Source organism: Ochotona curzoniae, unplaced genomic scaffold (genome assembly GCF_017591425.1).
Source record: "Ochotona curzoniae isolate NIBS_2020 unplaced genomic scaffold, NIBS_Ocur_1.0 contig_1, whole genome shotgun sequence".
NCBI classification, from domain to species: domain Eukaryota; kingdom Metazoa; phylum Chordata; class Mammalia; order Lagomorpha; family Ochotonidae; genus Ochotona; species Ochotona curzoniae.
Genome location: NW_024464918.1, coordinates 2,610,171 through 2,636,977, shown reverse-complemented (window position 1 = coordinate 2,636,977; position 26,807 = coordinate 2,610,171). Strand labels below are relative to the sequence as shown.

The 26,807-nt window shown below is 54.0% G+C and overlaps 3 protein-coding genes across 3 annotated transcripts; all 3 read right to left on the bottom strand.

Annotated features, from left to right (window-relative positions):
• Window positions 1-832: 832 nt before the first annotated feature.
• MZB1 (marginal zone B and B1 cell specific protein) lies at window positions 833-2,700 on the bottom strand. Its single transcript, XM_040975515.1, has 4 exons — window positions 2,458-2,700; window positions 1,736-1,860; window positions 1,305-1,415; window positions 833-1,179 (listed from the first exon to the last, which is right to left on the bottom strand). Exons 1-4 carry the CDS (start codon window positions 2,629-2,631, stop codon window positions 1,023-1,025), a joined length of 567 nt encoding a protein of 188 aa, XP_040831449.1. The 5' UTR covers window positions 2,632-2,700; the 3' UTR covers window positions 833-1,022.
• A 2,238-nt stretch (window positions 2,701-4,938) lies between these two features.
• Window positions 4,939-7,938, bottom strand: PROB1 (proline rich basic protein 1). Its single transcript, XM_040975501.1, has one exon. The coding sequence runs from the start codon at window positions 7,936-7,938 to the stop codon at window positions 4,939-4,941; it is 3,000 nt and encodes a 999-aa protein (XP_040831435.1).
• A 1,832-nt stretch (window positions 7,939-9,770) lies between these two features.
• Window positions 9,771-15,651, bottom strand: SPATA24 (spermatogenesis associated 24). The gene is made up of 6 exons (XM_040975487.1): window positions 15,476-15,651; window positions 14,237-14,302; window positions 13,961-14,091; window positions 13,786-13,856; window positions 10,021-10,123; window positions 9,771-9,928 (listed from the first exon to the last, which is right to left on the bottom strand). The coding sequence occupies exons 1-6, from the start codon at window positions 15,590-15,592 to the stop codon at window positions 9,799-9,801; spliced, it is 618 nt and encodes a 205-aa protein (XP_040831421.1). The 5' UTR covers window positions 15,593-15,651; the 3' UTR covers window positions 9,771-9,798.
• Window positions 15,652-26,807: the final 11,156 nt, after the last annotated feature.

The window sequence follows — 26,807 nt, the reverse complement described above, 5'->3', positions numbered from 1 at the left end:
CAGGCAAGTCCTGGAACTGCTGATGCCCCGTCAGGGGCTGGGGCATCCAGGGAAACTGGCCCTTTGAGGGTCTGTCTGGGGGCTCTGACCTAGTTGGGGTCATTAGTCCCCACCCACCTAAGTCTGATCCCCAGCCTGGGCTGCTACTGGTCCACCTGTCTGGCCTTGGTCACCTTTGCAATCTTAAGTCTGTTTCTGCCTTCTTCAAGTTGCAATTAGGGTGTGGTTCTGTACACACACACACACACACACACACACACACACACACACGGCTTCAGTGGATCAGAGCTATAAAGAAAACTGCAAGTTGTAGCATCCCTTACCCCAGGTCCAGCCCCAAGTAGGAACCAGAAAGGGTCTCCAAGGGGCCAGAAGCGTTTGCTGAAGAGAGGACAGCCCTGAGTCAGAATGTTGAATACATCTGGTTCTACCCTGCCCCGCCATTCCCTATTCCAGGCAGACACCCAGGATCCAACCATCCAGGCTGGGATCAGAGGCAGAGGGCAGAGGGCACGTGGCAGTGACTGAGATGAGTGTCTGGGAGCGGCACAGATAGCACGGAGCGATGGTGTAGGCGTGACCGCAGGCAACCTGCCTGCAGATGCCCTTGTGTTCTTTCTGCTCGTGGTGGCTCTGTCGTCTGGACTGTCCTGTGGTGATCCCATGCTTCCCTGGGCCTCTTTCAGCTCATTTGCAAACCCCCTGCCCCATCCCCGGCACACCAGCACTAGTTTTCCTCTAGGTTCTTCTGTTTAGAAGGGCCACCAGCAGGAACACCCACATCTGTCCTTCCCTAGCACACTGCCCCAAGCATTTTTTTTACAGAAAGGAGTTAAGGTCACTGGGTTTTATTTGAGTCCAGAGGGGAAGGCCTTGTTCCTTGTCCAGGCTTCAGTGCCATGGAGAAGAGGCGAGAGGGAGGGAGAGGCAGCACAGGGCAAGGTCTCTCTAACTCCAAATTGCCTGGCCTGTAGGAAGGAATGTGGAAGGCCAGCTGCTGTTTCAGGCAAAGGAGAGGGGAACTAGAGCTCTCCCCTTCGGACAGGTGCTTCCTCCAAGCAGGCTCCACGGGGACCCCCACACAGCAGCTCCTCCAGAGCCCCTTGACCTTGGAGGTAGGCTTCATAGATGCTTTCTTCTCCAAACTCCCCGAGGTAGTGTAGACAGGTGGTAGAGAGCCTGGGGGAGCCCAGAGAAGTCTCACACACTGCCCAGGCCCCTGGAGGAACAGCCCCAAGGGGGCAGTCTCAAGTTCCAAGGGCTCCTCCTCTCCCCTCTCCCCCCAGTCATGTCATCATTGTCACCTGGTGGGCCAGGGGCCCCCTCTGATCATCACTTGGATGTGTAAGTTTGGCCCCTCGCTAAGCCCCGGGCCAGTGAGACGCTTCACGTGGTTCACTTCCTGGACCCCGTAGCTGGTGGCAGAGGGGGAAAAAGGGAGCAGAGCACTGGTGAGGGCACAGTGAGGAAAGGCCTTATCTCTACAACAAGCTAGGGATACTGGGCATTTGCCATTTGGGAGACAGAAAACCCCTGAACCAAGGTCACACGATGACTTTGCAGGATATCTGCTCTGCCACTTGTCCACAGTGCCAGGGCCCAGGCTGCAGCCAGCCTCTTCCCTCAGGGCAGAGCCCGGGGGTAGGGTGGGGAGAGCAGGGGTAGGGGGAAGGAGGACTCCCAACCCCCTTTCCTGCCCCCAGAGAAGGGAGGCAGGGCCCAAACCAGGACTCACTCCTGCCAGTCCTGGGAGCAGCTCCGGTCCAGGACATCCGTGTACTCTGACTCACTCAGCTCCTGCTGCCCCAGGGAATCTCGGGGTTGAAGTTTGGCCTCTGCTTTTGCCAGATGCTCCCGCATCTAGAACAAGGAGGGGCTGGGAGCAAGGGCTCAGGACTTCTGCTCAGTTAGGGAGGAAGTAGAGAGGGGAGGACAGGAGAATGAAGTGGCAAGGGAGCTTCTGGCAGAAAGTGTCTGGGTGACAGGCTGTGGGCCCCTCCCCTGGGTCCCCAAAGCTATCACTGGGCCAGGAGAGAGAGTGAAAAGGAAGTGCTGAAGTGGAGCTTGGTACCGGCAAGCACACCAGCCCAGTGGCAGGTGCTGCTGAAAGAGAACCCAGGCACAGAGGCATGCTCACCCAGGACGGGTGTGGGCTCTGACACAGGCAAGTCAGCACGTGTGCACCCCAGTCAGACCTGGGGCCAGTCTAGACAGGGAGAAATCTTGAAGAGCAAGCAAGTTTCAGGATGGTGTCCCAGTCCACCCACTCTGTTGGGCAGGCAGATGGGTAAACTGAGGCATGGAGGTTTTAGTGAGGTAGAGATACAGTATCCTAGAAGGCTGGGGCTGGAGGCCTGATGATGGTGAAGCTGGGGTTCATGGGGCAGAAGTGGCATGAAGGATGGAAGGAGGGGTATGGGCAGGTGCAGAGTCTGCCTGGGGTTGGGGAGGACTCACCTGGTAGGCCACGGCCCTGCAGGCGTCACAGCGCAGGTGGGTGGGCATGTGAGCTGAATACTTCTCCTCATCATCCAGCTGTGGGGCAGAGGCACTGAGAGAGATCCTGTCCCCAGTGGCCCCTGGGGTAGCCCAGGCTCCCAGCAGCAGCAGCAGTGGCAGCAATCGCCTCATGGCCTCTGGAGCCAGACTAGCAGGCGGCGAGGGCTGCGGGCAGGCTGCAGGTGTGCAGGCACATGAGTGCAGTGGGGATTGCCGCTGACCCAACCAATGGGGAACCGACACCTCACCCCTGTCGTCCCCTCCCTTCCTCCTAGGCCCTGGAGAGGCCACGTATACACTTCCCCTAGTGAGACCCTGGCTCCATTTCGCAGGGAATGGGAAGGCCAGCAGTGGACCCATGGGAGTGACCACCCGGTGGTCTGGCTGGCAGCAGGTGCTGTGTAGGGCACCCTGTGGGAGGAGATGGTTGGCTAGGTTATCTTTATTCTGCTCTTGAGGATACAGGGACTCAAAGAGAAGTGGCACATTCATGCTCACATGGAGAAGCCCTGCTGAGATCAGAGCTCAAATGTGATGGGACCACTCAAGCCTAGGGAAGGAACAAAGGCACGGATGAGCTTTGGCAGCCGCTGACTTCCTCTCTGGGAGAGATTCAGTGACGCAGAGGACTCCAATGTGGAAGCATACATGGTCTCCATCCCTGGCGCTGGCATGGGAGAGCATCATGGAGTATGTAAGAGCCTTTATGATATCCATTCTGTCCTGAGCAAAGTGCTGGACATTGTTGCCCAGGGTAAATGAGTTCCCTTCTTTCTTCTCTTTACTCTTGACTCCCTCCCTGACATGATGCATACGACACCACATTCACCGTTTCCTTGGGTCTTTCCTCCCTTGGACCACCCTCCTGTCACTATGGCAGGAGCATTCTTTTCACTCCTTCTTAAATAAATTTTGCCTTGCATGAAAATGTTTCTCTTGTGCGAGATAAGAAACTAGGTTTCTGTCGTTTGTGCGTTGAATTCCCTGCAACAGTATAGTAGGATAAACTTCTGTCTCCAGCACTGGCATCCCATATTGGCACCAATTGAAGTCCTGGCTGCAGCATTTCGGTCCAGGTCCCTGCTGATGGCCAGAGAAAGTAGAGAATGGCCCAAGTGCTTGGGCCCCTGCATCTGCGTGGGAGACCCGGAAGAAGCTCCTGGCTCCCAGTTTAGGATTGACTCAGCTCTAGCCATTGCAGCCATTTGGGGAGTGAATCAGCGATAAAGATCTTTCCCTCTCTGTGTTTCCTCTTTCTGTTGTAACTCTACCTTTCAAATAAAAATAAATAGATCTTTCAAAAAAGGGGAGGATTGGCAGGAAATCAGGCACCGTACACCACTCATTTCAGCCATTGTGGCTCCATGGGTCAGCAATTTATTGCACAACAGGATGTTGTGGGAGGTGTCCAGAACTGCCCCAGGTGGCCTCAGGGCAGACACTCTGTGCCATCAGGATCAGAGCCCCAGGAAAAGTGCTTGGGATTGCCAGCTTTCCTGGCTGGCCTCCAGGCTGGGACTTAGAGGGACCTGGCCCCCACCCTGACACTGCCACCAGGGAAACACCCTTCGCCACACTCGTCACACACACGTGGTCCAGCAGGGCTGGGAACACACGCACACATATACACACACACCACCTCCAACCTCCTTCATGCACATCCTCTTGGGCTTGCTCAGCCCTCACAGGCTCCTAAACTCTCAGGGCACTCGCAGCTTAGCCTAGGGTCCTGTCTCTGCCCTCGGTGTGATCAACTTGCTGGGTCACCTGGGAGGAGGGAACAGAGACCTGCTTCAGCTGACCACCTGGCAGTCAGGAGGCTCCCCTGGAACAGCAGTGCCACCTTCCTTCCTCCTAAGAGGAGAGGCTGGGGTACAGGCTTCCAGCCTCGGGCCTACCTCACCCCTAGGCCTTCCACCCCAAACCCCAGCTCCACAGACTCTCCCGTATTACTTCCTCTCTCCATCTCCACCTGCTGTCTACACAACTCTCTGCTCAGGCCCGGCTTGCCTGGGGGCACCCCACCCCCAAACCCTGCCAGGTCTAAGTTCAGCTCCTTTGGCAAAGAAGAGATACAACGGCCAGAGACCTCCTCCTCATCTTGGCAGTGTCCACCAGCCTGTTCCACCTCTGCTGGGCCCACCCGACCTGGAGCCCTCAGCTTTCAGGAATCTGCTCGCTTGCACACACACACACCACCACCACCACCACCACCACCGCCGCCGCGCCCTGACAATGCCCGGGAAAAGGCCTATGCAATTTGGCAGGGAAAGGGAGAGAAGCAGGCAGCCATTTCCTGGCTCCATCGGCCCAGGGGTCTCCGAGGCCTCCTCTACAGGCCGCTTCTGGCTGGAGGCCTGGCTGGGCCGGAGAGGAAGGCCAGGCATTGCACGTCAGGGCCTGATCGGCCGTCTGCGGACGATAGCCTCCTCGTGGGCTTCATAAGGGGAACACGGAGCCCTTGCCCGGCTGGGCGGGCCCCGAGCTGGGGGGCGGAGCGCAGAGGAGCAGCGGCGGCGCGGCGGGGCTGGAGGGCCCGCTCACCGCCAGGTGGTACAGCCCGTCCAGGGAACCGAGCTCTGAGGCCCAGGGCAGCTGGGGGCTGCCGAGGGCCGGGGGGCCCGGGGACGGCGGCAGCGAGAGGCCGGGGACAGGTGCGTAGGCGGGCGGATAGAGGCCGGCTCCCAGGCCCAGCGGTGCGTAGACTTGGCGCGGCGGCCCGGCGGGCGAGGGCGGCAGGAGCACCTCCACGTACTGCCCGCTCTCAGGATCGAACAGCAAACGCAGCCTCGGCTGCCGAGGCGCCTCCACAAAATAGTAGCGACCGCTCTCGGGGTCCACTAGGACCTTTCCCGGCTGTGCCATGCCGGGCGGTCTGCGCAGCCCCTGAGTCGGGCACTGCGGAGAGCGGTCCGTGGGCGGCGCGGAGGAGGCGCGGGGCTGGCGCGGGGCCGCAGCTCGGGGCTCGGACGCGAGAGGCGCCGGCACAGCAGCCGCGGGCTCGGGGGCCGCCCGCGCTGTTTCCAGTTGGGGTGCGACCCCAAGACTTGAGTTAGGGTGCTCCTGTGGGGAGCCGGGGCGCGGCGGTCCGGGCCTCACGGGGGACCGCTGGGGTGAGGCGCGAGCGCCCCCTGGAGGGCTGGTCCGGCCCCCACCGTCGGGCACGAGGCGCTGGGCCTCGACACCCCGGCTCTGTCCGCAGGGACCGGGAGCTCGGACAGCCGGGGCGCCCTCCGGCCGACGGCCCAAGGCCAGGGCGCCAGGCAGACGGATCTCGGTGCGCGCGAAGGGTTTCGCCGTGCTGTTCTCCGCCCTCCGCCGCGGGATCCCGTTGGGCTGCGGAGCGTCGCAGGAGACTGCGTCGAGGGGCAGCTCTGGGGACTCGTAGGGATGCGGCACGACTGGAAGAAAGTCCTTGAGAAAAATGGAAGTGTAGTGAGCCGGGGCGGAAGGCTCAGGGTCCGGAGCCTGAAGGAGCTCTTGCGTCTGGGTCGGCTCGCCCTCCTCCGCGCAGGGCTCGGCCGGAGGAGCGGGAGCTAGAGCCAGCGGCGCTGGGGTCGAGCTCGCCGCGGGGAAGCTGGGCGCGTACGTGGTCTTAACGATCTTGCGCACGTCCCGTGGCCGTGGAATGGCCACTCGTGGGCGTCCAGAGGCTGCGTCTCCAGCGCTGGCAGCTTCGGGGCGTGCCTCGGCGTCTGGAGGGCCTGCCAGGTGACCGTGGGGCAGTTGGGATGCAGCCACTCCAGGCGACAGCTGACAGCCTCGGAAGGCCAGGTCCGGGATCTCCCGCGTGGACCGAGGCTGCACGTCCAGTGGTTCTGGAGTGCCAGGCGCGGACGGCGTGCGCGGCGCCGCCTCCTCCATAGCCTTTCCATTCAGAGCGTCCCAGGTCTCCTGAGGCGGTGGGCTCCCGGTCCTAGTAGGACGATTCGGAGCTTCCCAAGGAAACTCGGTCGGCGGGGATGGGGCCCTACCACGCCGTCCCAGGGCATCCCTGCCTGCCGCATACGGAGCCTCCCACGGGCAAAGCGCTTCAGGGGATGGACTTCTCGCTCTGGTCACCCGCTGACTCCATTGGGAAATGACCCAAGGACTGGGAGGGTTCCTCCTACTGACTGCTTCCTCGACGGCGGGATCCTGGTTTCCCCCCACAGAAGTGGGTTCAGAGAACGAAGGGCAACTCACCCTGCGGACGACCTGATCCCCCGGGGACAGACGCTCGGGCGATGGGCAGCGAGGACCCCGCCCTGCCCCATTTGAAGCCTGCCACGGAGGGGACGGGCTCCTCGGCCTCACCGCCTTGCCCGGAACCTCCCAGGAGTCCCTGAACTCGAAAGATGGACTCCGTGCCCTCGGGATGGTCCGACCTGGAGGCCCCCTCTGGGTGAGCCTAGTCTTGGGGCCTTGGTTGCGAACCTCTTGTATCTTCTCCTCTGATTGCAGAAAGATGCTCGAACTGACGGGGCCCAGCGGCTCAGTTCCAGGCGCAGGCTTGTCGCGCCGAATCGCACGCTCGCGGAGGCTTGGCCAGGGCCGTGGGACTCGGGGGGCCACCGGGCTGTTGTGTGCGCGGGGTGGTCGAGACCGGGCCTCCTCTGGGCTCACTCGGCTGCTGCGAGCTGCCCGATCCGCTGGTTCTGGGTGCACTGTGGGCCCAAAGGTGGCGCTACTCTGAGCCAATTTTCTGGCCAGCGCCGTCTGCACGAGGCTCGCGGCTGCCTGCAGGCGGCCCAGAGACTCATCCAGGGATCCGGTGCGCAGCAGCAGTCGTGGGCGCGCGTCGCTGGCCACCTGTGGGGGGCTCCGGGGTCGCGCGCGCAGCTCGATCTGGCGCTTGGGCACCGTCCGATTCCTGACGGGCGCTGTGCGCTCTTCCAGCGCCACCTCCACACACTCGAACTGTGCCGAGGGGGCTGGGCTGGGCCCGCGGGGCTGCAATTCCAGGTAAGTGGCCCAGTGGGAGCTACCGTCGGGGGCTTGCGGCTGCGGAGAGGCGAGGATGGGAGACCCTGGACACGGAGGCGAAGGCGAAGGGCTATTGCAGGCGGGTACCTCGTGGTCCTCCACGGCCGAGCGGCCAAACAGGGGCCCGGTGCTGAAGATGACTTCCATCTCCCCCGACGGCAGCACGCGCAGCTGGGGCTGGGGTGGCCGCGGGCCGGAGCCCGGACCTCGCGGGAAACCCGAGCCGGACCAGGGATCCTGGCGGCTATTCTGGGCGCTGACGGACAGGCGAGGCTGCGCGCCCGCCCCCTGCCCAGGGGCCACCCAGGGCCAGATGGTCAGGCGTTCCGCGTCCGGCCCAGATTCCGGGGGCTCTGGAGAACCGGGGGCCGTGTGGTAGGAGCTTGACGAACCCGAGGAGTCTTGGCGCTGCGCGGGAGCGGGCAGCCGCTGCGAGACCCCGGGCAGGGATAGCGGTGCGAGGGCGGTCAGCATGGTGGGGCCGGACTCCGCGCACTGCCTCCCTGGCGCGGCCTCGGCGGCGGCGCCGACACTGTCCCCGCCCCACTCGCCAGCTCGCCCGAGGATGCCTGGGGTCACCGCGCCTTAAAGCGGCCGCGTCTGCTCCGGAGCCGGCGACCTCGGTAGCTGGAGGGGACCCGAGCCCTGGGCCCAGGCCCTTCCAGCCCCTCCGTCCAATGCACCGCTGCGGCACCAGATGGGACGCGGGTTTCAGCTGTCAGGAAGCCCCGGGCCTTGGAAGCCTTGGTACCTAAGAGGTAGGCCCAACTGCACCCATCACAGGTGAGTGGACTGAGGTCCACTGCTGCGGAATGCAGTTCAGGGCTGCAAGCCAGGGCACCAGGCCTTCCAGCCAGGAAACTCCAGCCCTGGGCCAGCAGGGCTCGCTTCAGCCAGAGCTCCCAAGGGCCCACTGCTTCCCCGCTTCTTGACCCGTTGACAGGCGTGTGGCTGGAAGAGTCTCAAGCGCTGTCTTTGGCTAGATCCTTCTTTGGAGGAACCTCTGGAAGCAGCGGGAGTGGAAAGCAACAGCTTTTTTCTTTTTCTTCCCCCAAGATTTATTTTTATTAGGAAGGCAGTTACAGAGAGGAGAGAAAAATCTTCCATCCTCTGGTTCACTCCCCAAGTGGCTGCAATGTGTGGAGCTAAGCTAATCCGAAGCTAGGAGCCAGGAGCTTCTTTTGGAATTCCCATTCAGGTGCAGGATCCCAAGGCTTTGGGCTGTCCTTGACTGTTTTTCCAGGTCACAGGTAGGGAACTGAATGGGAAGAGCAGCATCCAGGACATGAACCAGTGTTCATATGGGATCCCAATGCGCGCAAGGCAAGAACTATAACCACCAGGCTACCGTACTGGGCCCAAAAGTGGCTATTTTTATGAGCCCCAAGGGCTGAGGGGACTCTCTCTGGAACCCCACAGGCTTCTCCCAGACCCTTACAGCCTTGGGAGAAGCAGCCACACCCACCTTTGCCCTTGAACTTCTGGTCTCAAGATCTTGCTATGACACAAGTCCCAGTTGGCTGAGGTCAAGAGCCCTAGCCTGTCATACTCAGCCTGCATGCACTGGGCAAATCCCACTCCCAGCAGGGAGATGTGGCATCTAGGTGTGTCCCTGGGGACTCCAAGACACACAGGGGCGGGGGCGGCTCTGAAGACCTGTCTGGCACACCTCCAGCCCTGCCCCTGAGACTTGAGCAAGTCCTGGCCTCCCCCCATACTCTTCCCCCACCTTAACAATAGACCCAGCATTGTCTTTCCACACCTGTGCCTTGGTCCTGAGCCCTGCTAAGCTCCTCTGGGGAGGTGTTCAAGGTGCAAATGTGATTCTGAGGTGTAACAACCCTGCCAGTATGGGCAACTGCCCAAACTCATTGTGTCTGCCCCAGAGCAGGCTGGTGGATTTCAGGTTACAAGGGAGGGCACTGCGGAGGGGGGGATTCTTGGTGTTATCAGGCTGTTTGCATCAGAGGGTGATTAAATACCAAGAGTAAGGGACCTGGCCTGCTAGAACCAGGCCCATCTGTCCCCATAGGCTGACACACTTCCAGGACTGCAGTAGCTGCTGGAGAGTTAGACAGCATCTCCTTAGGAGCCCAGGAGTGCCTGGCAGGTGGTGGCCTGAGACCTGTCCCCAACACAGTCCCTGGTGAATTGACACTCAGGTCACCAAAGACTAGCAGGCAGAAACTCCTGCTGCCTCTTCCCTTGTCCCTTCCCTGAAGGTCAGGCCAGGAATGAGGGGACCCACAGGGATGAGAGGGGCAGGGCAAGGGACTCTCACAGCAAAGAAGGCTGAGACTGGGCAATACTGCCAGAGAATAAGGCTACTGACATTTATTTTTCCCTGAGACGCTGGTGGCTCCGGGCCTGCCGCACCCCCGCTGCTCTCTTATGCTTCTGGTCCAGCACCTGGGCCATGTAGTTCTCCTGCTGCTTCTGGATCCGGAAGTCAGATATATGATTCCTGCAATGGGGCCAGCAGCAGCCCAGGGGAGGGACCAGAGGTCAGGCTCCCCACTTCCAGGAACAACCCCCAGTCTGGCCCAGGCCCCTCACCTGAAAATCTGTTTCTGCTGGCTGATAACTTGCTGTAACTCCTTAATCTCATTCTCCTTGCCATTAAGTATATCTTCTTGCTTTATAATGTGAGACTCAATTTCTGTGGGGGAAGAGAGGCAGGGAGGACGTGGTTCCATCCCACAGGCTCCTTCCCGAATTAAGGCAATCCCTCCAAGAATCTTCCACAACTTGGCATTATTCCCCGCTCCGCCCCCCCCAAAAGGCCTGCATGAATAAAGGGGGTACTTCAAAACACTTGTGGGGAAAAAATGGAATTAAAAGGCAAGTTTCTTTTTTTTTTTTATTTTATTTGAAAGGCAGAGAAACAGATCTTCCGTCCACTGGTTCACTCCCCAATGCCCACCGCAGCCAAGGTCGGGCCACCAGGTTAAAGCCAGAAGCTTGGAATTGAATCTAGGTCTTCCACTAGAGAGGCAGGGACTCCACTGTTGGAGCCTTCCCCTGCCGCCTCCCAGGGTGCACACTAGCAGGAAGCTGAAATAGTAAGTGGAGCCAAGACCTCAACCCAGGTACTCCAGGCAAAGGCAAGTTTATTTGGACATTTTTAAAATTTGTGCAGTTCTGCCTAACAGTGCACTTTTATAAGCATTTGGAGAGTGTACATATGGATTTCAAACTTTTCTCACCATGATCAACATTTTTTCATTACACTTTCCATGAATTTTTCAGTTACCTTGTAATCGTTAACAGTATGAATGAGGTGTTTACTTACTTATTGTAATAATGAAGATTTGAAAGGCAAGGTTAGAGGTGGAGGGAGGGAGACCTTCCATCCGCTGCTTTACTCCCTGTGGCTGCTATGGCCTTGGGCTGGCCAGGTCAGAAACAGGAGGTTCCTCTGAATCTCCCACGTGGTGGCAGGACCCAAGGACTTGGTCCATCTTCTGCTACCTTCCCAGGCACATTAGCAGGGAAGTGGAGCAGCTAGGTCTTAAACTGGTATCCATATGGGATGCCAGTACTGCAGGTGGTAGCTTAACTGAAGGTGGTAGTTATGCCACAATGCCTAAATGAGTTCATTATGGAGTCTGGGGAGTGGGCAGTGTCTCATGGCATTAGTGACTACACAGTTCTATTTTGGACCAGGGGACCCATGGAAGGGCAGCCAAAGGTCCCTGGCTCTGAACATGTCATCTCCTTTCAAGACCCTCCTTAGTCTAACAGATAGCCCTTCCTGTTACTTACTCCACATTTTCTACCTTTTCTCCTTTTTCTTCCTAACAGTGTTCCTTACTATGATGTGAAGCTCCCCAGGACAGGGATTTTTTTTATTCATTGCTTTACCCTAAGCCTAAAGCAGTACCTGATACACAGTAGGTGCACAATAATCCTATTTATGATGTTAATGCACAGGTTGTCCCAGGGAGCCTGGAATCTAGTTCAGCCACTCCAGTAGGTCCCAGCCGACCTACTGTGGGCTGATCAGCTGACCTGCCCTGTGCTGGGGCTTCAGGAGCGTTGGGAGAAGACAGGATCCCTACTGCAGGATGCTGTGTTGCAAGTCTCCGATACAGGAACTGACCAGAGAGCAAATCAGGCTGCAACCAAATACAGTTCAAGTACTGAAGCAGTACTGCATCCTAGGCAAGACGGCTCTCTGTGCAGATAGGCACAGACACAGGGACAGGTGCACAGCCTCTAGTCCTGGAGGTGTGGGAAGTACCAGTGAGAGTGATGGCTTCCACCCCCGCCAGGAGAAGTCCACATGAAGTATGAGGATGTCTTGTGTCTTGGGTCAAAACCCAAGCAAGCTGCAAGGATGTGTAGACAAACGTCCTCTACAAAGCCCTAGGAGATTCTGACTCACACAAGCAAAGTTTCTCAATGTCTTTAAGAGTTGGACAAGGATGAATGACCTAGGTGCTGGTGCTGCAGTACAACTGGTAAAGCCACCACCTGAAACATTAGCACTGCATACGGGCACCGGTTTGTGTCCCAGTTGTTTCATTTCAACCCTGCTAATGTACCTGGCAAAGTAGTGGAGGATGGCCCAAGTCCATAGGCCCCTGCCACCCACATGGGCAACCCAGAAGAAGCTTTATCTCTTAGGTTTTGGCTGTGCCACTTCTAACTCCCTGCTAAGGTATCTGGGAATGTAGAGGAGGATGGCCCAGGTGCTTGGTTCCCTATACCCATATGTGAGACCTGGAAGAAGCTCCTCTCTCCTGGCTCCAGCCTGGCCCAGCCCCAGTTGGTGTGGCCACTGGGGAAAGAATCAGCAGATGGAAGATCTTTCTTTCCCTCTGTAACTCTGCCTTTCAAATAAATCAATCTTTGGGAATGCAGCAGCATGGAAAAGAGGGAAAAAGACAGAGGAGGAGAGAAAGAAAACATGGGCTGTATGGGCCAAGGGCCAGGCCTGCTGGGCTTCCCTCCGCCCCCCTCTCCCCCCCAGAACTACTTGTGAGGAGCTTTTGGACAAAGAACTGGAGATGTGTGTGACACTGTTCAAATCAAAGCTGCACCCAACGAGAGAATGTTTAGAAAATCCCCTTGAGAAAGACAAAGAACTCTGCAGTTATAAAAAGCAGTGTGAGGCTGGCAGTGGAGGGGGTGGCTCAGAACATTCCAGGGGGGCCAGGCAGGCCCTCCTCCAAGGACACACACATTCGCCCCACAAGCAGTTACAGAGCCCAGCAGCCCTGGCTGATTCACATGAGAAGAAAATGATCTGCCAGAAGGATATCACTGGTTCCACCCACAAAGCAAGCCCTGGGTTCTTCCTGGGGAAGAGGGGGATGTCGGGAGGGAGCAGGTAAGGGCACCTGCAGCCTTGGCTGTGGAGGCAGTGACTCGTGGGCCCCAGGAGGCTCCTGGAGAAGCCACACACCTGTGAGGCCCATCATTCTGCCTGACTAGATCAAGATGACAGCCTGGGGGTGGGTGGGTAGTTGAGCAGTGAGCATACCCGCGTCCCACACGTGTATGTGGGTTTAACCCTTGGCTCTGGCTCCTGTTGCAGCTAAGGCAGAAATGCACAAGGCAGTGGTGATGGCTTCCAGTGTTCCTGCCATCCACATGGGAGACCTGGATTGGGTTCCTGGCTCCCCGAGCTTTGGCTCCAGCTCAGCCTCAGCTGCTGTGGCTATCTGGGGAGTGAACTAGCTGATGGGAGCTCTCTTTCTCTCTCCATGTGTGTCTCAGAGGTCTCTTAAATAAATAAAAAAAAATTGTTTTTTAAAAGTCAGCCTTCAGGCATCTTCACATTGCAAACCCTCCCCAGAGGACAGCCCCAACAGGAGGGACCTTAAAACTCTGGGGCTGCGGGTCCTGGTCTCTACCCTACTTGAGATTATGCCACAGGAGAGGGGCACAGCCCTGGTGAGATGGCACACTCCTCTCCACTGTGTCCTCAAGCCTGACGCTGAGGCAGGGGCAGGGTGGGGAGACCCTACCTACTGTCTCTCCCCTGACAGTTTTGAGTGAAATGCATGGTCCCTGACACCCCTCTGGGGTGGGAAGACAAACTGTGGACTAAGAAAGTTGTGTGTTTCAAGAAAAATGGGAGCGAGCCCGTTTCTTTATGGCCGTGAAGAATATTGTACGCCGACTGCTTCCCTCATTTCCGTGGCCTGCCTGGTCCCTGAAGGCCTTTTCGAAGGTGTGGCCCGCCTTGGCCTGCCTGTATCCTCAGCCGGGGACAGAAGTTGGGGTGAAACCCTGCCTTTGACACAGGCGCTGGGCTGTTGGGGAAGAGCCCATGTATGTATGCGTGGGGGGGAGCGCAGGCCTCCCGCCTACCATTGCACTTGGTGATGAGCTGGTCCTTCCTGCTGGACTCCTGCAGAACTCTGTTCTTGACACTGGAGAGCCTGGGGGCGCAGGGAGGACAGAGAGGGAGGGCAAGATGGGCAGGAGCTGAGGGCAGTGGGACGGACCCCGAGCCCCCGCCACAGCCCCATGGAGGTCTACGCACGCCTTCTCGAAGGCCACCTTCTCCTTCTCCAGCTGCTTGGACAGCACCTCCACCTCCCCAAGAGCAAACTGCAACTTCTCCTCTTCCTTGGCCAGGAGGACCTTGGTCTTGGCGTGGGCAGCTTTCTCTTCCTGTAAAGGCAGCAGGGATCACCTCATTGGCCCAAGCCATCCTGGACATACCCCCAAACCCCAGGCTTCCTTGGCCTCACCCCTGCCTAACCACGGGGATTCTGGGAGACAGGTGTATCTGGAGCCGGCTCAGGCCAGTACTTACCACCAGCTTCTTCTCCACCGCCTGGAATTCTTCTTTACTGACAAAATTTTCATCCTGAAGAACCATCTGCAACAGAACCTGGCTCAGGCAGGGCCTGGGACTGGGGAACCAAGGGGTGCTCTCTGGGGACCAGGACAAAGGATGGGCACCTAGGCGGGGTGGACATCCCCCCAATCCACTGTGTCCTTCCCAAGGGAACTAGCAGCCTAGTAGAGGACAGAGCCTGCTATTAACCCTTCCATGGTGTGGACGCCTGGACAGAGAAACACAGGGGCTGCAGCACCTAGAAGGGACCTGGGGCACCTACAGGGGGATCCTGACCCTCGTCCTGAAAGCTGCCTGCCAAATACGATGGGGCAGAATGGGGGCACAGGGAAAAGGGTTCAACACAGGAGGACCTAGATGCCAGCTACCATGAGAGCGCCCTGGGACCCTCAGAGATCACAGGTGTTTGATGCCATACAGGTGCATACGCTTTGTCACGTGAGGGCTTTAGGGGGGCTAACAGAACAGGTGTCTGTCACCACATCCAACTCCAGCAGGGAGGAAACTGAAAATCATTGCAGTTAGAAACAGATGCGAGCCGGTTTTATTTCTGAAATGGAGATAACATCCCAGCCTTCTTACCGGGACAGAAAGCCAGCAAAAACCTGGAACCAGGGCCAGGATTTTAAACGGCCTGATAAAATCTGTGTCTCCAACACTTGGCACCCATTAGCTGGGGCCTGACTGAGAAGGCCAAAAGCAAGGGACGAAAGGGACCAGCAGTCCTCAGGGCTCACTACAGCTTCCCTGTACAGCACTGGGGTTTCTCTGCGGGTTAAGATCCTCACATGGGCCTCCTCACAGCCCCCATCAAAGTGCTAGTTGGAGTCCTGGCTGCTGTTGGAGTCAAGTTTCTGCTGATGTTCACGGGGAAACAGCAGCTTTGTTACTTGTCTCTCCCTCAAATCCCTGTGAGGGACCCAGATGCAGCTCCTGGCGCCTGGCTTCAGCCTGGCTCAGCCTTGGCTGTGATGGGCCTTTGGGCGAATGAGCCAGTGCATGAAAGAACTCTCCCTCTGTCTGCCATTGTGCTTTCCGAATCTATTTCAAGGTAAATATTTACGAAGGCCCCGCCTTCTCAGGCTTCGTGTGACGTTCTTTGGATCAAAACACCGCCGGGCGCCGCCCCCACTACGACTGGCCCCCACCAGCCGCCTCGGGGCAGCCCCTCTCCGCGCTCTCCCGGCCGCGTACCACGTTCCTCAGTTGGTGGATCAGTTCCTCCTGAGATTCAATCACGTCCCGCAGTTGGTCGAAGGCGAGACACACAGACCCTGAGCCCCCCTGCGACCACCCGAGGGGCGTCGCCATCTTTCGCCCCCCGCCAGCTCGTTGGAAATGGCTGCCGCGCGGCTCTTCACCGCTGTGGCCAGCCCAGAATGCGACGCCACAGAGCACCATGGCAACGGGGGCGGGGGAGGGCGGGAATTTCCGCTGGGAGCCGGAAGGGGGAGCCCCTCTTTTAAAGGAACCGCCCGTTGCGGATCTTACCTCAGAAGACGCTGAGGAATTTGTATGGAGTTGGTTGTAGTCGAATGTTTCTCACGCGGTCCTGAGGAGCAGACGGGACTTGGCGTCCATTTTAAGTGTGTGTGAGGTGGCTTAGGCATCCCCTGTATTTGGAGCTCCCCGCGCCTCTTCCTCCCCGCCCGACCCTCACACTTCCCTCGCAGCGTGGCCCTGCAGTGTGGGGTACACACTGAGTTCTCAGGGGGCCCGAGCTGAAGCCACGAAGGTGGGAAAAGAGATGGTTTCGAGAGAAGAGCCCTCGTACCCCGGCTCAGACCAGGCTCTGGGAAGGCGCAGTGGAACTGCGGGACCAAGTTGAGGAGGTGCCCGCGTCTCACCCCGAGACTCCAGAAGGCCGTTTTTTGTTTGCTTGCTTGTTTTTGAAAACCCAAGTGTGATGAGAGGTAGGGCACCCGGGGAACAACTATTAACTGATCCTCATAACCCCCTCTCCCCTTCTATTATCCCATTTTACAGGTGAGGGAGGGCAGAAATTTGCCCAAGATCTTTCCAACTAATAAATTGAGGATGGAACAGAGTTCTGACAGGCACTCTGACCTGATCCCTTCGCAAGTTAACTTTTCTGTCTGAAACCAGTTCCCAGCTTTTTCTTTTCTTTAAGACTTATTTTATTTTTATTGGAAAGTCAGATATACAGAGAGGAGGAGACAGAAGATCTTCCAATTCATTCACTAAGTGGTCACAACGGCCAGAGCTCAGCCAAGCTGAAGTCAGGAGCCCACAGCTCCTTCCGGTTCTCCCATATGCGCTACATGGGATCCTAGAGCAAACAAGGCACGGCCTTTAGCCGCTAGGCTACCGCACCGGGCCCCTGGATTTTTATTTCTATATTAAGCTGAGGAAAGAACCCACCTGGCTTTTCTGGTAACAATCAGGTTGCTTATTTATTTATTTATTTAGTTAGTTAGTTTTATGACACAGTTAAATAGGCACTAGGATTTCCCATCCCCCTCCCCAAATTTTCTCCCCTCTGCACTGATTTTTCCTCTGGTTTTACAATGGATATCTTCCATGAGCCTTTCAGCTGTCACTGAAGTGTCTCCCAGCAATGTAGGCATGGACAATATCGGAGAGTCCATTCCAATCATTTTGCTCTAGTTGTTGCGGCCACTTGGGGAGTGAGCTACAGGATGGAAGTTCTCTCCTTCTTTCTGTAATTTTGTCTTTCCAAGAAAGGTAAATAAATCTTTAAAAAAATTTTTTTATTTGAAAGGTGGAGAGGAAGAGACAGGTCTGTAGTCCAGTGAGCTGAGTTGGTTTGAAGCCAGGAGCTTCATCCGGGTCTCCCACATGGGCCCAAGATCTTGGTCAGTACTCAACTGCTTTCCCAGGCCACAAGCAGGGAGCTAGAAGGGAAGTAGAGCCACCAGGATACAAACCGGCAACCATATGGGATCCCCATGCATGCAAGGACTGGAGCTGCTAGGCTACTGCACCAGGCCCCAAGTCCCATGTTCTTGATGGTCCTACTGTGCTACATTTTTGTTGAGCATAATGGATAAAAGTGATAGAATATGACACTGTCAAGCACGAGTGAACTTTGGAGGAGACAAATGTCACCAGTGAACAGGAAGGACAGTTGAAAATTCAGGTAAGCCACCCGGGTGACTCCACAAAACTTTATGGGGATCTCGGGGATGCTGTGGCCTGGAAAATGTGGCTGAGGCAGGGTCAGAGTCTCAGAAGCCCAAGGTTTGTCCAGCTGGCTGGGAGGGATTGGGGGGAAAGGCCTGTTGGGTGCTATTCTCCCAATAACTATAGCTGCTTCCATCGCGACAGCCACTTCCTTATCAGCCCCAGCTGCAGCTGCTCCCTGCCCAATTAGATGAAAAAGCATAACAGACAAAAGGCATTGCCTTAATATCCAGACATGGTGCTGGAGCGCTTCGCCCTGACAGAAGACTTCGTTAAAATGTTCAGTATCCTGGGCATTGGGCATTGTTTCCTGTCTCTTTATGTCCTATACTGAGCTGTGGCAAAGAACCCACCAGAGCATGGCCATACAGTGGCCATCCCAGTGTGCCTCAGAGGCATCCCATGCTCAGCCTTTTGTTTTTCTGGTTTTTTGTTTGTTTGTTTGTTTCTAGATTTATTTATTTTTATTGGAAAGTCAGATATACAGAGAGGAGGAAAAACAGAGAGGAAGATCTTCCATCCCATGATTCACTCCCCAAGTGACCGCAACGGCTAGGGCTGAGCCAATCCGAAGCCAGGAGCTTCTTCCAGGTCTCCCATGCAGGTGCAGGGTCCCAGGGCTTTGGGCTGTCCTCAACTGCTTTTCCAGGCCACAGGCAGGGAGCTGGATGGGAAGCGGGGCCACTGGGATTAGAACCGGTGCCCATATGTGATCCTGGCACATTTGAGGCAAAGACTTTAATCACTGCATCATCGGGCTGGGCCCTGTTTGTTTTGTTTTTAAGATTTACTTATTTTTATTGGAAAAGCAGATTTATAGAGATGAGAGACAGAAAGCTCTTCCATCTTCTGGAAGCTCAGCCTTCCGCCTACTCAGCCTTCCATGACCTGGCTCAGGACACGTGGTTAATCAGTCGCACCTGTCTTAACCGTTGCATCGGGAGCTGGTGACACACAGCAGTGGGGATGGAGAATTCATTGTGGTGGCAGCAGCGTCAGCTGCAGGAATGATTGGTTTCCAAGGATAGCAGTGACTGCAGGGGCCTACTCTGATGGGACTCTGTGTTCCAGGGTCACTGCTTGGGCCCCCTGAGCTCACCCACAGCTGAGGATCCAGGACTTGGCTTTGGTAGGACTGCGAGTGGGAGCAGGGAGAGAATCTCCAGCTGGCAGCCTGCAGTTCTTGCCTTACCTCTTGCCTGCATGGGCAGCTCCAAGAACAGCAGGCCACCTCAGCTCCTCCCTGGTTTGGCCGCTTGCTTGTCTCTTCCTGCAGGTGACTTCACTTTCTATTTTCCAGAGAAGCAAACTCATCCTCTTCTGAATCTGTGCACTGATTCTTTTCCTCCACTTCTCTAGAATTGAGCTGGGGATGCTGCTCCTCTCTTCTGGTTCAGGGCGACTCTCAGGACATGTGGTCCTGCCAGCATCAGTCCCTATTAAGTAGACCCAGGCTCACTCCTGCTTGCCCTGTCCTTCCCCTGTATTGCTACCCCTCAGTCCCCAAATGAGCTCAACCTCCCACCCTAAGACTCTCTGTGCTTTGTCTCCCCATCCAGCCACTTGCTTGCTCACCTTCATGATTTTGTAGCAAGTAAAGAGCTTGGACAGGAACAGTGAGGATTCGATTTCTGATTCTGTTCCTTCATGGCTGTGCAATATTGGACAGGTCTCTGAAGCTTCCTGTGCCTGAGTGTTCTCACAGATAACAAGATATAAATAATAGTTTCTATTTCATACGCTTCTTGTGAGGAATAAATGAATTAATGTAAGTGTAATACAGTGCTAGGGACAGGGAGTGGTGCATGACACATATACATCATGCCTTCTCACGTGTGTGACTGCTAAAGTCAGCTTGGGGAAAAGTAAGACCGAACATAACAAAAAATAAACCACCCGTTCCCAGTATCAGTAATTAACTAATATGTCACCATATTTGCATAGATGGGATAGACATAGTCATATATATGCAAAAGTAGGTGTATTCATGTTTCTTCTGGATACTGGAAGGAAAAAAGAAGGAAGGAAAGAAGGAAGGAAGGGAGGGAAAGAAGGAAGGGGGAGGAGTTTGGCTCCAAAGGTGCTTGCGGTTCTGCAAATGGTACGGGTGTGGGTGCAGGTGCAGTTCCTTTGGGAACAGGCCTGATGGCCTGGCTTCCTCACAGGGAGCCAACCGTGAGATGTTCTGTACAACCAAGTGACCACAAGACATTGTTTGACTGGGGTCAGGAAAAAGAGAAGTGCCATGTCAAGGGACCCCAGGGCTTCCTCCCTTGGGATGAAGGCCACGCTGCCTGCAGCCCATGCTCAAAGTGTCCTTGGCAGGCAACTCATTCCCCTTTGCATTCTGTTGCAGTAATCCTAGAGTTCCAGGCATGCTGGCTGCAGAGGGCCAGAACACTTGGCAACCAAAACTGACTTTTTCATGTCCAGTTTCTGGAATTTCCAAGCAAGTGTTACTCAGCTGCTTGGACAGACCCTTCAGTTAGCCTCAGGCTCAATAATCTGCTTTTGTTCATGTACTATGGACCAGTTACAGGCCTAGAGGGTACTCTGTGGGTGGCGTGCCTAAGCTCTCTGGTCACCTAAGTGTGCAGCTGTGACATTAGCCTAGACAAAGCCCCACATTCCTCAGGGGCGGTGATCCCTGAGTCGCACCCTCTCCCCCCCCCCCCCCCCCCGTGTCCTCCCTGGAGAGGTGCTGATGGCCATTGCTTTCGATTGGCTGTTCACTACCACCAGTGGGGTTAGGTGTTCCTTCATGCTAGCTCCTGGGGGAGGGTGATTATGAGCCAGAGAGAACCCTGGACCCAGATGTGCTCCTGCTGCCAGCATCCACAGCAGGGAGGTCACCTTGGTGGGATCCACTCAGACTCCTACTCTGCATGCCCACCAGCATTGTGGGTTCCTGGCCATCCAGGACCTCAGTAAGCCTCAGGAGGACATGACGTCACAGCATGTTCTGTGATCCTGCCCAGGGAGATTGTCTTTTTGCACAGGTGCACAGCTGTGCATCTGTTATGTACTGCTGTGTTACACATTCCACAGGCCTTTTTTTTTTTTTTAAGGTTTATTTTATTTGAAAGGCAATGGTACAGAAAGAGGGAGAGAGAGACTCTTCCGTTGCTGATTCACCCCCCTAATGACTACAGTGGCCAAAACCAGAGTCTGGAGCTTTGTCCAGATCTCCCACATGGGTAGCTGGGGTCCAAGTACTCGAGTTATCATCAGCTGCTTTCCTCAGTGCATTGGCAGAGAACTAGGTCAGAAGTTGGGGCACCACAAATTGGCAGTCATATGGGATACTGGCCTTATAACTGGCAGCTTAATCCACTGTGCATCATGAATCTGCAGTTGGAGCTGGGTCCTCAACTCCAGGTAGTATCCACAGGGAGGGTTCAACTGGGGGTTATAAATTCCATTTCCTGGGCCCGGCATGGGAGCCTAGTGGCTAAAGTCCTTGCCTTGCAACTGGTACCATATGGGTACCAGTTCCTGTCCTAGCTGCTTCACTTCCTATCCAGCTCAATTTGTGGCCTGGGAATGCAGTAGAGGTCGGCCCAAAGATTAAGGACCCTGCACCCATATGGGAGATTTGGAAGAAGCTCCTGCTCCTGGCTTCGGATCAGCTGTGCTCCGGCTGTTGTAGCCTCTTAGGGAGTAAATCAGCGGATGGAAGATCTTTCTCTCCATCTCTCCTTCTCGCTGTATATCAGATTTTTCCATAAATAAACAAATAGATAAATCTTTTTTTTAAAGTTCAAGAAAAACGTTTCTTAACCAAACAAATTGCTCTTATCAGAAATCTCTCTGGGGAAAAAAAAAATTCTACTTCCAGGATGGCTCATGGACATGACTGGGGTACATGGGTGCTGTCAGCAAGAGCTCAGTGCAGTCATGCTCCTTCTGCATGGGATGCTTGGGTTTTCTCACAGTATGGTGGCTGGGTTAAAGAGAAAACATCTGGAGGGACAAGAAATGTGAGAAATAGCACAGTGGCTGGATGGCAGGCCTGGCTGTCACTTGCGCCATATTCTTTGGCCAAGAGATCAGTGTCCAGGCACAAGGGGAAAGGCCACAGACCTCTACCTTAAAGGGGAGTAACATTGTTTTTGCTCAGTTTCTAGAGAATCAAGATGACGGAATAGGTAAGGACATGTTTAAACAGATGGAGAAATATTAGCCAATGTGAAGCAGAGAGGGCACATTCCAGGAAATAGGAGAGAACAGAGAGGTACCTGGCGACTGACAGACACAGGAAAGCAGTGAAAAAAACAAACAAATGAAAAAATGGTGTGGTGTTGCAGTGACTGATACCCCAACAGCATTTAGCAAATGGTGATCTGAACTCCACCAGCAGCCAGAACTCCACCAGTAACCAGGTGGGAAGTTACTTCTACCAGGAGCTCAGGAGGTGAACCCAGACAAAGAACTTTCCATCCTTCTGGTCTGTTTGATTTGACCATGAGCAAAGACAAAACAGCAGGGGTGGATTTCACAACTCATTCTACCTCCTAGAGCTGAATTAGGCCTCATTTTGCTTAAGGAGGCAAGGGCTGTGGACAGTACTGTGCGTACACTGAGCTGGGAGTGAACTCATTTCTGGCTCAGTGAACTTCAACAATGTGGCATCCTACAGGTTCCACCCCAGACAGGTCCAGGTAGCCCTCAGACCTGATGGCCAGCAGATCAAGAACTCTAGTAGTGGCACATCAGGTGCCATTTCTTACAATGTGGCAAAGAATTTAAGACTGCAGGGACAACAGTGAGCTGCATAGGTGGCTGAGCTTGGCAAGAACTCATTGAGCTCAGTGCATTGCACTGGTCCCATTGTTTTGCTGAGTTTCTAGAGGAAATCTTATGATGGATGGCATGTGACTCCCTTCCAGGATCATGTCAGATAAAACCAGACTGGGGGAATCAGACAAGAATCAAAGAAACACTCAAGTAAACCCAACTTAGGTCATTCAAATAAACAATATGATAGATATGACAAGTGCTAAGCAAGAGATGAATATGATTTAAACAGAGATTTCACCTGGTCTGGAATAAGCCCCTGTGAAGAGGAAAGTTTCTATGAGCTAAATCCTTTGCATCTTAGTACAGGGCTAACAGAACCCTGGGGAAGGAGGGAGGGCAGGTGCGTGGGACAAGGCTTTTTTTTTAAACACTTATTTTTGCTGAGAAATTTAAAAAACCTTTCTAAAAATCTGAGTAAATTCTTTATAATATTTATTTTTATTGCAAAGTCAGATATACACAGAGAAGGAGAGATAGAGAGGAAGATTTCCCATCCAATGATTCACTTCCCAAGTGGTCACAATGCCCTGAGCTGCACTGATCCAAAGCCAGGAGCCAGGAGCCAGGAACTTCCTACAGGTCTCCTATGTGGGTGCAGGATCTCAAGCCTTTGGGCCTTCCTCATCGTCTTTCCCAGGCCACAAGCAGGGAGCTGGATGGAAAACAGGGCTGCCAGGATTAGAACTGGCACCCACATGGGATCCCGGCATGTTCAAGTCAAGAACTTTAGCTGCTAGGCCACTGCACCAGGCCCTGATTAATTTTTAAAAAATATTTATTTATTTTTATTGGAAAGATATACAGAGAGGAGTAGAAACAGAGAAGAAGATCTTCTGCCCATTGATTCACTCCCCAAGTGGCCACAATGGCCAGAGCTGAGCTAATCCAAAACCAGAACCCTGGAGCTTCTTCTGGGTTTCCTGCACGGGTACAGGGTCCCAAGTCTTTGGGCAGTACTCAACTGCTTTTCCAGGCCACAAACAGGAAGTTGGATGGGAAGCGAGGCCAGCAGGACATGAACTGGCATCCATGTGGTATCCCCACACATGTAAAGACTTTAGCTGCTAGGCTACTGCGCCAGGCCAATTTTTAAAAATTTGAAAGGCAGAGTTAGAGAGAAAGAGATACACCCAGAGAAATCTTCTAACTGCTGGTTTACTCCTGATACGGTCACAAAGGTGTGGGCCAGGTCACTGCCCCAGAATTTCATCTGGGTCTCCCATGTAGGTGGCATGGGTCCAGATACTTGGGCCATCTTCTGCTGCCTTCCCAGGATATCAGCAGGGAGCTGGATCCAAAGTGAGACCTAGCACTCTGATACAGCAGTTTAGCCCACTTTTCTACAATGTTAGCTTTGGAATAAGGTTCGAGAGAGGAAACAACATGTACAGAATGCCTAAGAGCAGAATAGAAAAAAATGTATAGAGCAGCAGGCTGAGGCCAGGACTTGTGTTGCTAATGACTTTGGTGATTTTTATTCTGATGACAAAAGCAAGCTTCTGTGTTTTAATGGAGTTACAGGACCCAACTTAGACTTTGAGATGATCTTTCTAGTCTCAGCAAGGCATATGGCTTGGAGGGAGCCCCATGGAACCCAGAGAGACCAGTATCGAGGAGACCACTGCAGTGGAAGCGGTGGCTTGAGATTCGGGGATGGTGTCAGAGGAGGAGGAGTGTAGGAAGGATGTTCTGGAAGCATAGTTGGCAGGACTTGCTGATGGAGGAGATACGGGGAAAGGCCACCGAAGTGGCATAGTGGTCTATGGCTGTAAACCAACACAAAGCATAGCAGCTTAAAGCAGCAATGGTTTGTTCACAATTCTGCCATCTAAGCAGAACATGATATGGCAGCTCCTTTCTGCTCTGCCCATCTATTGCAATTCTTATATGTGGGTCCTCCCTGCGTGGCATCAGCTCAATTGCTTGATCCTGTTGTGTGGCTTCTACTGACTGCTGCATGCAGTTAGCATGTGCTCTCAGGGCGACTTGGACTTACACCGCAGCTGGCTTTCCCTCAAGTGCAAACACAGAAGCTGCTAGTTTGGTCACATTCCCATTTGATATTGAAGGATATCAAAGGCTACCCCAGACTGGAAAGGGGTCTGTCTGTACAAGGCTACAAATAGTAGATGTGGTCCATTAGGGGACACAAATTTCAGTCTCCTGGGTTTGTCTGTGCACTTGGACAGGTGATAGTGCTGTTCATGGAAATGGGGATGCTACAAGAGTGTTGCTTATATGTTCCTCCCTTAAAAAACAATAACAATCAAAACAAAAAACACCAGTCATTTCCTTAGGAAGAGTGATGGTATGTCAAGACTCCTTCAGAATTGCTTTCACTGACCCCTCTTAGTTTGATCCCTTACCAGACTCCCATGGTGCCCTGGTCTCACCTGTGACATTCATTCCACTGAGGGCACTGTCTGAAGCCTGGCTTCCCCACTAGCTGTCTATTCCACTAGTCTTGGGGCTGGGTCTCATCTGTTCCATGGCCCCTTTCCCAAAAACTCGATCCACATGCACATCTCAAATTATCAATACTTGGTAAATGCAATCTCATACTACTTTTTTTTTTTAAACAAAATAAAAGATATCCTGACCAGTTGGGCTCCTGCAATACATGGACCCATGCATTATATTTTAAAGTCATGAGATGACACCTGCTTTTCTGATGCTAAGGGCAGGCTGGATCCGTGGATGGGCTGTGATGCAATGTGTGCAGCTGTGGTTACCTGATAGAAAATATGGAACTCACAGCACCACTTTTGCTGTCCACAAAAACAAATTATTCTAAACACAAATAACTCCACGATGGATGATGGGAGAGCACAGTTGAGTTCAATAGTTTTGCTAGAATGATATGATTTCAAGAGATTCAAGTACAAGTGTAGTATCCAAGGAAACCACACCCAAACGTGAAAGAACAAAGGGAAACAGAAAATCTGTATTTTTTTTTAATAAAATCATTTAATGCTTTTTGTTAAAACAAACTCAATCATATACAGTGGGTTCAGGGAACAAGATTTTTCAGGATTTTTATGCCATCATCAGTGTCATACCTGACTCTGGTGACACAATATTCACATCTATAATTTCTAACACTGAATGTGATGCAAATAATGAAACACACACCTGGCATGTGGGTATACAGTTCCTTAGTGGTCACTGCACAGGAATCAGCAGGCTCAAAAAAAAAAATAATAATAAGATGTGCCATGACTTGGCCCTTTCCAAAAATAAATATATCAGGACCTTAAGCTCACACCTTAAGTGAGTCCAAAATGAATACAAAGGAAGTGCTGTCTCCTGTGAGAAGTGCATGCAGACAAGGAGCTGGCACATGCAGCCAGGTATGGCAGAAAGCTGCTGAATCCCAGCAGCACCTCCTCACAGAACCATTTCTGAGTGTGAAGAGGAAGATGAAAGCAGCACGCAGCATGGCGAGGCTGCTGCATCCTGTCATCCAACGCATACGATGTTTGCCATCATTCTTAAATCTCCAGTAGGAAGCAGGGCAGTGACATTCCCTTACTGGTCACTTCTGCCACGCCATGAGGTTGGAACTGATCAAGAAGTCCTGGACGTCTCCCGGCTTCAGCAGAGGAGTTGCAAAGTTGCCAACCTGGGGACACGGTTCTCCACCCAGCAGAGTTCTCTGCAACGGGAGGACTCCATCTAGCCCTCCTCCCAGGTGCTCAGGTGGTGCACAGAACACCTGTATGGGCATGAAGGTTACAGGTTCCACTTGGGCCACAAGCCCTTTTTTTTTTTTTTTTTTTTTTTTTTTTTTTAAAGATTTATTTTTATTATTTTTTCATTGGAAAGGCGGATATACAGAGAGGAGAGACAGAGAGGAAGATCTTCTGTCCGATGATTCACTCCCCAAGTGAGCGCAACGGGCCGATACTATGCCGAGCCGAAGCCAGGAGCCTCTTCCGGGTCTCCCACGCGGGTGCAGGTTCCCAAAGCTTTGGGCCGTCCTCGACTGCTTTCCCAGGCCACAGGCAGGGAGCTGGAAGGGAAGCGGGGCTGCCGGGATTAGAACCGGCGCCCATATGGGATCCCGGGCGTGCAAGGCGAGGACTTAACCACTTGCGCCACCGCGCCAGGCCCAGCCCTGTTTCTTAGTCTGCTCCCATCACAGAACTCCAAACTATAACCCTGCTCAAAGCAACAGTCTAGAGCTATGGCCAAGTGCAAACAGCAAGAAAAAGTCCTCCCCAGAGTTTATCTACTCTCCCAGGGTGTAGGTTGGGAGCAAAGTGGATTTTACCACCATGGAGACAATCCATCTAAAATATTGCCAAGGAAGTTAATAAATAATATTCTGGAAAGTACCAAATAGATTAAACTGTCCTTTAACCAACAGCAAATACAGTTCCCTTGAGTATGTTTTACTAATACAGATGGTAATAGATAACAGTAGCACTGGTGTCACAAAACAGACAACATAGGTGACATTTAATGGGACTAGGATCGCCTCTTTTTAGCGTCATCACACATATAGTGTCACTACGTGACCATCTGTGGGTGTCTAAAATAGGTCCTCCCAAACTTCCAG

What these genes read in the sequence shown, in the direction of transcription:
- MZB1 (XM_040975515.1), bottom strand. Translation starts at nt 2,631, where the DNA reads ATGAGGCGATTGCTGCCACTGCTGCTGCTGCTGGGAGCCTGGGCTACC. An exon ending in GCAGGGCCGTGGCCTACCAG is followed by an intron (nt 1,861 to 2,457) that starts GTGAGTCCTCCC and finishes TCCTTGTTCTAG; the next exon opens with ATGCGGGAGCATCTGGCAAA. An exon ending in GGGGGCCCCTGGCCCACCAG is followed by an intron (nt 1,180 to 1,304) that starts GTGACAATGATG and finishes GGGCTCCCCCAG; the next exon opens with GCTCTCTACCACCTGTCTAC.
- PROB1 (XM_040975501.1), bottom strand. Translation starts at nt 7,938, where the DNA reads ATGCTGACCGCCCTCGCACCGCTATCCCTGCCCGGGGTCTCGCAGCGG.
- SPATA24 (XM_040975487.1), bottom strand. Translation starts at nt 15,592, where the DNA reads ATGGCGACGCCCCTCGGGTGGTCGCAGGGGGGCTCAGGGTCTGTGTGT. An exon ending in TCCACCAACTGAGGAACGTG is followed by an intron (nt 14,303 to 15,475) that starts GTACGCGGCCGG and finishes GTTCTGTTGCAG; the next exon opens with ATGGTTCTTCAGGATGAAAA. An exon ending in CGGTGGAGAAGAAGCTGGTG is followed by an intron (nt 14,092 to 14,236) that starts GTAAGTACTGGC and finishes CTGCCTTTACAG; the next exon opens with GAAGAGAAAGCTGCCCACGC.